At 37.7% G+C, this 13,692-nt stretch overlaps 1 protein-coding gene across 1 annotated transcript in view; it reads left to right on the top strand.

Moving 5' to 3' along the window:
* The window catches only part of LOC127852739 (small subunit processome component 20 homolog), a 98,272-nt gene that overhangs the window by 6,334 nt on the left and 78,246 nt on the right, over window positions 1-13,692 (top strand). The window contains exons 7-10 of the mRNA XM_052386693.1: window positions 4,117-4,201; window positions 9,946-10,005; window positions 10,747-10,824; window positions 11,761-11,919. Coding sequence (XP_052242653.1) covers window positions 4,117-4,201; window positions 9,946-10,005; window positions 10,747-10,824; window positions 11,761-11,919 — 382 coding nt within the window. The remainder of the gene's footprint in view (window positions 1-4,116; window positions 4,202-9,945; window positions 10,006-10,746; window positions 10,825-11,760; window positions 11,920-13,692) is intronic.

Here is a 13,692-nt window from a genome sequence, read left to right as displayed (position 1 = left end):
TTTATACTTAGAAAATTGACAATTTTGGTTAAGTTTTGTGTTTAGGTCCATTTTATTCCTTAATCATCAAAGCTATTGCTTTCATACTTGCAACACTTACTAACTATCATAAGGGGACTGTGCAGGCAAAGTAATGTAACTCTGACTGGCATTTTGACAGAATTATGTGCCCTTTTTATACTTAGAAAATTGAAAATTTGATTAAGTTTTGTGTTTAGGTCCACTTTATTCCTACAGTATCAAAGCTATTGCTTTCATACTTGCAAGATTTATGAACTATCATAAGGGGACGGTGCAGGCAAAGTTATGTAACTCTGACTGGCATTTGGACGGAATTATGGGCCCTTTATACTTAGAAAATTGAAAATTTGGTTAAGATTTATGTTTTGGTCCACTTTACCCCTAAAGTATCATAGATATTGCTTTCATACTTGGAACACTCACAAACTATCATAAGGGTACAGTAAAAGGACAAGTTGCATAACTCTGGTTGTCATTGTTACGGAATTATGGCCCTTTTTTGACTTAGTAACTTTTAATATATGGTTAAATTTTGTGTTTCGATCCACTCGAAGTATCAAGGCTATTGCTTTCAAACTTCAAATACTTACATGCTATCATGAGGTTACTGTACCTGGCAACTTGAATTTTACTTTGACCTTTGAATGACCTTGACTCTCAAGGTCAAATTTTTAAATTTTGCAAAAATTGCCATAACTTGTTTATTTATTAACCAGGTTTTCCGAAGGAAAAAACTGGTTATTAGATTGGCGAATGCGGGTGGGCTGGCGGGCTGGCTGGCGGGCTGGCGGAATAAGCTTGTCCGGGCCATAACTATGTCGTTCATTGTCAGATTTTAAAATCATTCGGCACATTTGTTCACCATCATTGGACGGTGTGTCGCGCGAAATAATTACGTCGATATCTCCAAGGTCAAGGTCACACTTTGAGTTCAAAGGTCAAAAATGGCCATAAATGAGCTTGTCCGAGCCATAACTATGTCGTTCATCGTCAGATTTTAAAATCATTTGGCACATTTGTTCACCATCATTGGACGGTGTGTCGCGCGAAATAATTACGTCGATATCTCCAAGGTCAAGGTCACACTTTGAGTTCAAAGGTCAAAAATGGCCATAAATGAGCTTGTCCTGGCCATAACTATGTCATTCATTGTGAGATTTTAAAATCATTTGGCACATTTGTTCACCATCATGGGACGGTGTGTCCCACGAAAGAATCACGTCAATATCTCCAATGTCAAGGTCGCCACGACTAAAAATAGATTTAAAAAAAAAAAAAAACTTACAAAGGGGGTTAATTTTTTTTGGTCATTTCAAAAGTTCAGTTTGAGTTTTCTCCCTTTATCAGATTTTTTTTTCACAATGAAAACCTGGTTTTGTGACAATTTTGTCCCTTGTGATTAGATTTGATTGATACTTTGATGAAATTACTCTTACCTGACATACCACAATAGACTTCACCCAAACCATCCCCCGTGCCCTCCCCCCCCTCCCCCTCCTCCCCCCTCCCCCCCCCTAATTTTTTTATTTTTTCTTTTTTTTCTTTTAAGATCATCTCACAAATGACCACCACACCCTCACACTATACCCCCACCCCACCCCCCCCCCCAAATTTTTTTTTGATTTTTTTTAAGATCATCTCACAAATTATCACCACACCCTCACACTATACCCCCCCCCCCCCCCCCATTTTTTTTTTAAAACGGTTATGTTTGAAATACCGTCCAACCATCGCACCCAAACCCCCCCCCCCCCCCCCCCCCCGTTTTTTTTTTTTTTTTTTTTTTTTTTTTTTTTTTCGCTTTTTTGGAAGATAATGTAATAAATGTCCACAACCCCACACTATACACCCCTCTTCACTCCACTCCTCCCTCCTTTGGTGATTGAAAATGAGAGTCCCTTCACCTTTAAAAAGAAAATAGATGAGCGGTCTGCACCCGCAAGGCGGTGCTCTTGTTTTTAAAGAAGTCGCTTCTAAGTGAAAATCCAGTTGAGGCAGAAAGCATCGTCTCTAATTAATGTGACAGGACACTTTATGCACATGCATCAAGTCTTGTTTGTGGACATTTTAAAGAGCACTTTCTCCTGCATGTTTAAATTGTTCAAGTTCTTGTGGCGATACGTGCTCAAGAATGTGACAATTATATTTTGATAAGAAGAAGTAATGCATAGGCAGAAGTAATGCAAAGGCAGAAGTAATGCATAGGCAGAAGTAATGCATAGGCAGAAGTAATGCATAGACAGAAGTAATGCATGTGCAGAAGTAATGCATAGGCAGAAGTAATGCATAGGCAGAAAGTGTCTGCCATGATAAGACTGTGCGAACTCCACAGGCTAATCTGGGAGAACAAATTATGCACATGCATCTAGTCCGGTTTGTTGACATCTTAAAGAGCACTTTCTCCTGCTTTTTTACTTGTTAAAGTTCTTGTGGCGATAACTGCTGAAGGATGTGACACTTGTGTTTGAGTAAGAAATAAACCATTTATTATTATCCCCGGGTAAGGCAGAGGGATATAGTTTTGGCATTGTCCGTCTGTCAGTCTATCCATCTGTCAACAACATTTCAGGGCTATATTTCAGAAATAGATAAAGGAGGAGAAGTGTCATTCACAAGAACCATAACCCTACTCTTTTTTAAATAAGAGTTATTGTCCTTTGTTGTTTAAGTATGATGTCCATCAGTCACAAACTTTTCAGGGCTATATCTCAGAAACTATATAAAATTTTAATATGAAACTTAATGGATGTATAGATACCAATCGAGATAAGAGCCAAGAACCATAAACACTACACTTTCTTGAAAAACTTTTTAGGGCTATATCTCAGATACTGTTTGAAGTTTCAAGGTTAAACTTCATGGGTTTATAGATATCTAGGAGAAGTGCCATGCACAGGAACCATATCCCAACATTTTCTTAAATAAGAGTTATTGCTCTTTGTTGGTTTTTATACGATGTAACTTTTCAGAGCTATTTGTCAGATACTCAACAAGATTTCAACATTTTAAATTTATTAATTTAAAATTAATAAAGTTGCACTATATTGTTACTGTAATAATTATGTAAAAAGTGGGCTGAAAAAGACTTAAGAATATTTTCAAGAATTTTACTGTTGTTAAATGATAAGTGGCTAATTATAACTATGGCTAATGGTAACAAGTGGTTAATTATAACTATGGTTAATGGTAACAAGTGGCTTATTATAACTATGGCTAATGGTACTAAGTGGCTAATTATAACTATGGCTAATGGTAACAAGTGGTTAATTATAACTATGGTTAAACATAACAAGTGTTAATTATAACTATGGTAAATGGTAACAGGTGATTAGTTAGAACTATTTTTAATGATAACAAGTGTTAATTATAACTATGGTTAATGATAACAAGGGTTAATGATGACTTTGGTTAATGGTAACTATAGTTAATTTTCTTATGTACCCAATAGTTACAATTTGAAGCCTCTGGGTTCTACAGAACATTATTTTTCTGTCCCCCACCACTATAGTGGGGGACATATTGTTTTTGCCCAGTCTGTTGGTTGGTTTGTGTGTTTGTGTGTTTGTTTGTTTACTTCAACTTTAACATTTGCCATAGCTTTTGCAATATTGAAGAAAGCAACTTGATATTTGGCATGCATGTGTATCTCATGGAGCTGCACATTTTGAGTGGTGAAAGGTCAAGGTCATCCTTCAAGGTTAAAGGTAAAAAAAAACATCAAATCAAAGCGGCGCAGAAGGGGACATAGTGTTTCTGACAAACACATTTCTTGTTGTTTCTGGAATACTCATAGTTCTGAAAGGTAATATTCATGCTTGGTTGATAAGCTACTAATATTTTGGGCCTGTATTAAAATTTGCAAAGAAAGGTAAGAAAATATCAAGTACATTACTTAAAATTATGATAAAAATGCTGTTAATGTAGTGTGTGCATTTTTATTCTTATAAAAAGGAAATGATGCTTGTTAAAAATTGCTTCATTGTAATTTGAATATTTTAAGTAAAAAATCTTAAGTTCAATTTTAAGTTATGTATCATGTTAAGTGATTGAACAAAAGTATAAAAAAAATACTTTGGAGTGTTCTTGTTTTTTCAGATACTTTTCTGCACTGCTCAGTAAACAAAACAAGGAATATATCCGCAACTTTGCAGCAGAAAGCTTTGCCTTCCTTATGCGCAAGGTTAGTGTTCTTGCTAGTAGAAATTTATGTTAGGATTTTTATTTACAATTATACAAATTATGCTGGTATCGCCTCGTCTTTCCGTCTGTCTTTCGATGAAAAACTTGTATAACAAAGTTCTCTTACACTTGTCAACATATGTGTCGTGTTCTGAGAAAACTGGGCATAATGCATGTGCGTAAATTGTCGTCCCAGATTAGGGACAACACTTTCCGCTTTTATGACATTTTTCGCTAAAATGAAGTCTCTTCTTAGCAAAAATCCAATTTAGGCGGAACGTGTTGTTCCTGTGTACTGCACAGGCTAATCTTGGACGACAATTTACGCACATGCATTATGCCCAGTTTTCTCAGAACACGACTCATATACTGTTACAACCACTTTACTTGTGGTTGAAACATCTGTTATTAGCTCATCTATTTTTTGAAAAAAAATTATGAGCTATTGTCATCACCTTGGCGTCGGCGTCGGCGTTGGCGTCCGGTTAAGTTTTGCGTTTAGGTCCCGTTTTCTCAGAAAGTATCAATGCTATTGCATTCAAACTTGGTACACTTACTTACTATCATGAGGGGACTGGGCAGGCAAAGTTAGATAACTCTGGCGTGCATTTTGACTGAATTATGTGCCCTTTTTATACTTAGAAAATTGAAAATTTTGGTTAAGTTTTGCGTTTAGGTCCACTTTTTTCAGAAAGTATCAATGCTATTGCATTCAAACTTGGTACACTTACTTACTATCATGAGGGGACTGGGCAGGCAAAGTTAGATAACTCTGGCGTGCATTATAACTGAATTATGTGCCCTTTTTATACTTAGAAAATAGAAAATTTTGGTTAAGTTTTGCGTTAAGGTCCACTTTTTTCAGAAAGTATCAATGCTATTGCATTCAAACTTGGTACACTTACTTACTATCATGAGGGGACTGGGCAGGCAAACTTAGATAACTCTGGCGTGCATTTTGACAGAATTATGTGCCCTTTTTATACTTAGAAAATTGAAAATTTTGGTTAAGTTTTGTGTTTAGGTCCATTTTATTCCTACCGGCTCCACCATTATCAGAAATTCCACCATTTTCTTTTTAGCTCACCTATTTTTTTAAAAATAATTATGGGCTATTGTCATCACCTTGGCGTCGGCGTCGGTGTCCGGTTAAGTTTTGCGTTAAGGTACACTTTTCTCATGAAGTATCAATACTATTACATCCAAACTTGGTTCACTTACTTACTATCATGAGGGGACTGGGCTGGCAAAGTTAAATGATTCTGGCTTGCATTTTGACAGAATTATGTGCCCTTTTTATTCTTAGAAAATTGAAAATTTTGGTTAAAGTTGGTGTTTAGGTCCATTTTATTCCTTAAGTATCAAAGCTATTGCTTTTATACTTGCAACACTTACTAACTATCATAAGGGGACTGTGCAGGCAAAGTTATGTAACTCTGACTGGCATTTGGACGGAATTATGGGCCCTTTATACTTAGAAAATTGAAAGTTTGGTTAAGTTTTGTGTTTTGGTCCACTTTACCCCTAAAGTATCATAGATATTGCTTTTATACTTGGAACACTCGCAAACTATCATAAGGGTACAGTAAAAGGACAAGTTGCATAACTCTGGATGTCATTTTTACGGAATTATGGCCCTTTTTTGACTAAGTAACTTTGAATATATGGTTAAAGTTTGTGTTTCGATCCACTTTACTTCTTAAGTATCAAGGCTATTGCTTTCAAACTTCAAATACTTTCATGCTGTCATGAGGTTACTGTACCTGGCAAGTTGAATTTTACCTTGACCTTTGAATGACCTTGACTCTCAAGGTCAAATTATTAAATTTTGCTAAAATTGCCATAACTTTATTTATGATTAGAATTGATTGATACTTTGACAAAACTACTCTTACCTGACATACCACAATAGACTCCACCCAAACCATCGCCCGTGACACCCCCCCCCACCGAATCCCCCCCCCTATTTTTTTTTTTTTTTAAGATCATCTCACAAATGACCACCACACCCTCACACTATACCCCCCCCCACCCCACCCCCTCCCCAAATTATTTTTTTTAAACGGTTAAAAAACAAAACTATTTATTTTGATTATTTTATGTTTGAAATACCGTCCAACCATCGCACCCAAGAATCCCCCCGAAGACCTCCCCCCACCCGAATCCCCCCCGCCCCCCTAATTTTTTTTTTTTTTTTTTTTAAGATCATCTCACAAATTACCACCACACCCTCACACTATACACCCCCACCTCACCCCCCCCCCATATTTATTAACCAGGTTTTCCGAAGGAAAAAACTGGTTATTAGATTGGCGAATGCGGGCGGGCTGGCTGGCTGGCTGGCGGGCTGGCTGGCGGGCTGGCGGAACAAGCTTGTCTGGGCCATAACTATGTCGTTCATTGTCAGATTTTAAAATCATTTGGCACATTTGTTCACCATCATTGGACAGTGTGTCGCGCGAAATAATTACGTCGATATCTCCAAGGTCAAGGTCACACTTTGAGTTCAAAGGTCAAAAATGGCCATAAATGAGCTTGTCCGAGCCATAACTATGTCGTTCATTGTCAGATTTTAAAATCATTTGGCACATTTGTTCACCATCATTGGACGGTGTGTCGCGCAAAATAATTACGTCGATAAGGTCAAGGTCACACTTTGAGTTCAAAGGTCAAAAATGGCCATAAATGTCCCTTGAGATATAACCTTCATATTTGGTATGCATGTGTATATGGACAAGGCCTTTTCATACGCACAACAATTTTGACCCCTGTGACCTTGACCTTGAAGTAGGGGTCTGCGTTTAGGTTTCAAAATCTGCGTTTAGGTTTCGAAAAATGCTCATAACTTCTATGTCCCTTGAGATATAACCTTCATATTTGGTATGCATGTGTATATGGACAACGCCTTTCCATACGCACATAAATTTTTACCGTCCGTCCGTCCGTGTGTCCGTCCGAAAACTTTAACGTTGCTCATAACTTTTGCAATATTGAAGATAGCAACTTGATATTTGCCATGCATGTGTATCTTATGAAGCTGCACATTTTTAGTGGTGAAAGGTCAAGGTCATCCTTCATGGTCAAAGGTCAAAAAAAATAAATTCATGTGCATCTCATGGAGCTGCACATTTTGAGTGGTGAAAGGTCAAGGCCATCCTTCAAGGTCAAAGGTCATTTTTTTTTTTTTTTTTTTTTTTTTTTTCACCATCAAATTACCAGTCTGTCAAAGGCTACAACAAACCTCTACTTACAAAGTTCTCATTTTAAACCAGGTTTTTAACCAGGTTTTCCGAAGGAAAAAACTGGTTATTAGATTGGCGAATGCGGGCGGGCGGGCTGGCTGGCTGGCGGGCTGGCAGGCGGGCGGAATAGGCTTGTCCGGGCCATAACTATGTCGTTCATTGTCAGATTTTAAAATCATTTGGCACATTTGTTCACCATCATTGGACGGTGTGTCGCGCGAAATAATTACGTCGATATCTCCAAGGTCAAGGTCACACTTTGAGTTCAAAGGTCAAAAATGGCCATAAATGAGCTTGTCCTGGCCATAACTATGTCATTCATTGTGAGATTTTAAAATCATTTGGCACATTTGTTCACCATCATGGGACGGTGTGTCGCACGAAAGAATCACGTCAATATCTCCAATGTCAAGGTCGCCACGACTAAAAATAGATTTTTTTAAAAAACAAACTTACAAAGGGGGTTAATTTTGTTTGTTCATTTCAAAAGTTTAGTTTGAGTTTTCTCCCTTTATCAGATTTTTTTTTCACAATGAAAACCTGGTTTTGTGACAATTTTGTCCCTTGTTTTTATTATTTTATGTTTGAAATACCGTCCAACCATCGCACCCAAGAATCCCCACCCCCACCCCCCCACCCCCCCCCCCCCACCCCCCCATTTTTTTTTTTCCTTTTTTTCGCATTTTTGGAAGATAATGTTATAAATGTCCACACCCCCACACAATGCACCCCTCTTCCTTCGACCCCTCCCTCCTTTGTGATTGAAAATGAGAGTCCCTTCACCTTTAAAAAGAAAATAGATGAGCGGTCTGCACCCGCAAGGCGGTGCTCTTGTTTTGATGTAAGTGCTTACTCAATAAAAAAAATCATGCAAAAGATGATGTAGCAGACAAATGTGGAGCAGTTGCTAGAACCTGGAACCCTGGGGTTAAAAAGCAAGTGTAACTAGAAATGGCGCGGCAGAGGCCGACGCGTATCCCCACGCTGCATGTTTGACCCAGGGGCGCCCCAGGGTTGGTAATGGGGCCATGCATAGTTGAGATTGACCGTATTGTCATAAGAGAAGTTAATTATCAATTAGAAGTGAATCGGTGTAGAAATGAAGAAATTATTGTAAAAGACAATTTTGGATGGGTGTGGCCTATTATGGGCGGGGCGCCCCAGGGTTGGTAATGGGGCCATACATAGTTGAGATTGACCGTATTGTCATAAGAGATGTTCAGTATCAATTTGGATTGAATCGGTGTAGAAATGAAGAAATTATAGTAAAAGGCAATTTTGGGTTGGCATGGCCTATGTGGGCAGGGCGCCCCAGGGTTGGTAATGGTGCCATGCATAGTTGAGATTGACTGTATTGTCATAAAAGAGGTTCAGTATAAATTTGAAGTGAATCGGTGTAGAAATGAAGAAATTATAGTAAAAGGCAATTTTGGGTGAGCGTGGCCTATGTGGGCGTGGCCTATTTGGGCGGGGTGCCCTAGGGTTGGTAATAGGGCAATGCATAGCTGAGATTGACCGCCGTATTGTCGTAAGAGAGGTTCAGTATTAATTTGAAATGAATCGGTGTAGAAATGAAGAAATTATAGTAAAAGGCAATTTTGGGTGGGTGTGGCTTATGTGGCCGTGGCGCCCTAGGGTTGGTAATGGGGCCATGCATAGTTTAGATTGACCGTATTGTCATAAGAGAAGCTCAGTATCAATTTGAAGTAAATCGGTGCAGAAATGAAGAAGTTAATGTAAAATAACATAAAACAATGAGTGAAAATCTCTGACCTGGCCCCGCCCCACATAACTTTTGACCCAGGGGTCAGATCAAAATTCCGTCACTGTCACCGTCGCACATATGCTCATAGCTACCATGAATGTAAGTTTCAAGGTTCTAGTGCTAATAGTGTAGGAGGAGCAGGTGGCCAGGACGGATGGACAGATGCACATCACCACAATATCCCCACTTTTTCTCCGAAAAACGTGGGGATAATTAAAAAATGCCCACAGAACTGCAAAATATTAATTTATACTCATCCAAGGTTTAATACATTTGTATATTTAAGATTTTAAAGGGTAGCTTTTCATTTTTCATGGAATATGTGAAAACATTATTATATTAAAGTGATAAGATTTTGTTGTAACCAGTTCAGAGGGTCAGCTGTAGATAAGCAAATAGGAGAAGGGCTCATCACCTTGCTATTTGGCTGTAGCTCTGTCTGAAATGATTTTATATATGGGCTGTGCTCTGTGAAAAGGTAGTTTAATGCATGTGTGTAAAGTGTTGTCCCAGATTAGCCTGTGCAGTCCGCACAGGCTAATCAGGGTCGACACTTTCCGCTTTCATGATATTTTTGCGTATAAAGAAAGACTCTTTTTATCAAAAATCCATTTCAGGCAGAAAGTGTCTTACCTGATTAGCCTGTGCTGACAGCACAGGCTAATCTGGGACAACACTTTACGCACATGCATGAAACCCCTGGTTCAACAAGCGCGGCTCATATGTTTTCTTTTTCAGAGCAAGGACCAGGGGGAGCTGTTTGATTTCATGTTCGAATCTCTTAAAACAGAGCCCGATGTAAGTACCAGTATGCATGCACACATTTCTTACTCTGTTAAAAATACCTTGCAGGTAACTGGATCATGGAAAGAGAGAATGCCCACAAATAAGTACTCTATGTTTTGCAAATGATGACAGAGTAAGTCCTGAGTCATGCCCAATTCCAAAGTTTAATTGGCAACAATAAAAAGAGTCTTGTTCTGAGAAAACTGGGCATAATGCATGTGCGTAAAGTGTCGTCCCAGATTAGCCTGTGCAGTCTGCACAGGCTAATCAGTGATGACACTTTCCGCTTTTTATGACATTTTTCTTTTAAATGAAGTCTCTTCTTAGCAAAAATCCAATTTAGGCGGCAAGTGTCATCCCTGATTAGCCTGTGCAGACTGCACAGGCTAATCTGAGACGACACTTTACGCACATGCATTATGCCCAGTTTTCTTAGAACACGACTCATTTAAACATGTGAATGCTATTTGTTATCTGCTCTTAACCCTTTTATGACTCAGATGGGCACTTTGACTGGTTTATAGTCCCTTAGAAAATGAAATTTAAATTAAGAACTTTCACACTAGATTCAATACTTAAAGCCTTAATTACCAACCCTTCAATAGTGATAAGCAGCAAACAGCATAAAACCTAAACAGACTACGCGTTACTGGGAGGCTGTTCTGGTTTTATGCTGTTTGCATATAGCCATTTTCACTTTGTTTCTGAGCGGGTAAGTGTTAAGCCTATAGTGGTTACACTTGATTGTTGCAGAAATCAGAGGGAGTGGGGCGACTGATGTTCGAGATGATGAAGGGAGTCAAAGGGCAGTTCCATAGCTGTGCCCAGAAGGTATGTTCCATGGTGGCAGTATGGTAATGAGCTTGAGCCCTTTAATAACAACAGCTGTTTGTGTCACATTAGTCGTGATGTAGGAGAAATACATCTTCAACAACATTTAATAGTTTGTGAAATGAACTTGAGTGTTGTCATAAAAACTTACAAAAAGTCACAACCTTTTTAAAGTGCTTTTTGGGCATGGTACAGCTAAAGTGTTATTTTCTGCAAGTGATGTCTGAAGAAAAAAAATATCTGAGATTTATCATTGAACAATATTGCAGTTGTTAGATAACCATTCATCAGCTCAGTTATATATGTGTCCGATCTTGTAGATATGGTTTTACAAAGTACCACTTTTAATTGCTTTTCATTAGCCATTAAAAAAACACCAGAAGACTGAAAAGTAGCTAAACACCTTGTTAGAGAAACATTTATATAGATTAAAGATGGGAAAAGATATGGAGGATATTTGTTCATGTCAGTGTAAGATCGTTTGTTATTTCACGAGTGATCATAGAAAATATATTTTCACTAGTGGCGCAATATTATTTTTCTATGATCACGAGTGAAATAACAAACGATCTTACACTTACATGAACATATTTTCTGTTTATTTTATGCCCCTTTTTCAAGAAAATAATTTACAGCTGTTTCCCTTTTGCTGAAAAATTACCCTTTCTCGGAGTTTTTCCTGTGGCGTGCCTCAAAACATTTCAAAACACAAAATGATGTCATTAGTGTGACAAAATGACGTCATTATTCCAGCGTAATTCTCCAGTTAAACTCTTTTTAATATGATAATCTAAAAATAGAAAAAGGAGTTCCGAAAATTTGTTATTTTCATTGGTGAAAATAACAATTTGTTCTTTTCACTGCTGTTATTTCACTGCAGAAATGTCATATTTTATCATAAGGTATAAAAGAAAAGCATTTTCTTTTTTTGCCAAGGTGTTTCCAATGCTGCTGAAGAGACTCGGTCCAGTTGGAAAGCAGAAAGGTTCCTGGTTACCATGGCAACATGTGGAGGACTCCATGGCAACCACGGTTTTGTCAATGGCGTTCCATGCTGACCTGATTCATCTCAAGGATGTGTGGCACATGATTCTGGTGAGTTGAGCAACCATGCTCGATTCTAGATTCTAAAAATGTAAATGGTACCAAGTTTTGCACTCTAAATTTTGTTTTTGCTCAACTGAGCACAACGTGCTCATGGTGAGCTTTTGGGATCGCCTTTTGTCTGTCGTCCGTCGTCCGTCCGTCGTCAACATTTTAGCTTGTGAACACTCTAGAGGCCACATTTCTTATCTTATCTTCATGAAACTTGGTCAGAACATTTGTCCTGATGATACCTCAACTGAGTTCGAAACTGGGTCATGCTGGGTCAAAAACTAGATCACTAGGTAATAAAATAGAAAAACCTTGTGAACACTGTAGAAGTCACATTTTATGACCAATCTTCATGTAATCTTGTCAAAATGTTTGCCTTAATGATATGTTGGTTGAGTTTAAAAATTGTTCATGTCCGTTGAAAAACATGGCCACCAGGGGGAGGGGCAGTATTCCTTATATGGCTATATAAAACCTTGTGAACACTCTAAATGTCACAATTTTTGCCCAATCATAAAACTTGTTAAAATCATTGGTTTTATTAATATCTCGGATGAGTTAGAAAACGGTCCAGATCGGTGAAAAAACATGGCTGCCATGGGGCGGGGCAGTTTTCTCTATATGTATATAGTGAAAACATTTGAACACTCTAGAAGTCACATTTTTGGACCAATCTTCATGAAATTTGGTCAGAACATTTGTTTCCTGGATACGACGGTTGAGTTTGAAAATGGTTCAGATCGGTAAAAAAACATGGCTACTGGGGGGGGGGGTCTTTTTCCTTATATTTATATAGTGAAATAGCTTGTGAACACTCTAGAAGTCACATTTTTTGCTTAATCATCATAAAATTCGGTCAAAACATTGTTTATGTGGATACCTCGGACGAGTTTGAAAATAGTCGTGAAAATTTGATAAACATGGCCATAATAACAGAGGATTATTATGTTGGTGATTGGATGGGGATGAAGTGCAACAAATGTATTTTTGCCATCTGAAACCCCTTTATTAAATAATCTCAAAATTTTAAGTAGTAATATTGATTTCACAGAAAATTACTTAGGGGAGAAACAACTGTATATAACAGTTTAGAGTCAGGCCCCAAATTCCTGTGCTGGCCACTTTTCACACATTTTGTTGCATGTAATTATTGACCGCAGACCAATGAAATAACCATTAGCCACAGCATGAGGTACCTCATTATCTCTGACAGTTGCTTGATGCCTAACCCCTTGTTTACAGCCGTTTGCAGTGAACAGCATGGAACAGCAATTGCTATACAGTAGTATCAATATAGAGATTAACACATAAATACATCTGTCTGGCATTTATTTTCGTATAAAAATCCGCATGCTGACTGCATAACAAGAACAGATTACAACATTGAAGCAAGCTCTTGAAATAGCAAAATTATGTACTTATATATTTCCAAGAAAGTTTTATACAATATGTATAAATTTAATGGGCGTGATATTTCATATGTCTTAGCTTTAAGTACAGTGATGTCTGATTGAACTTACTCAATATGGCTATTATTCAACTTATAACTATCCCAAAGTCCCAGTGTATATTATGAATATCAAGAAGAAAAAGTAAAGATATGTACGTAAACATATCCTTTACAGCTTAGGCAACAACTGTTGTCAAAATTCAATTATATTGATCAATAAAAAGTAGATTGAAATATTCTCCAACTTTACTGTTGAACATTTATTGACAAAAAACTATCGTGTCTACATGTATCATATCACAGATATACTTTCAAGAATTAAA

This window comes from Dreissena polymorpha, chromosome 12 (genome assembly GCF_020536995.1).
Source record: "Dreissena polymorpha isolate Duluth1 chromosome 12, UMN_Dpol_1.0, whole genome shotgun sequence".
In the NCBI taxonomy this organism is placed as follows: domain Eukaryota; kingdom Metazoa; phylum Mollusca; class Bivalvia; order Myida; family Dreissenidae; genus Dreissena; species Dreissena polymorpha.
The sequence above is the reverse complement of the archived record's forward strand: the minus strand, read 5'-3'. Positions and strand labels throughout refer to the sequence as shown.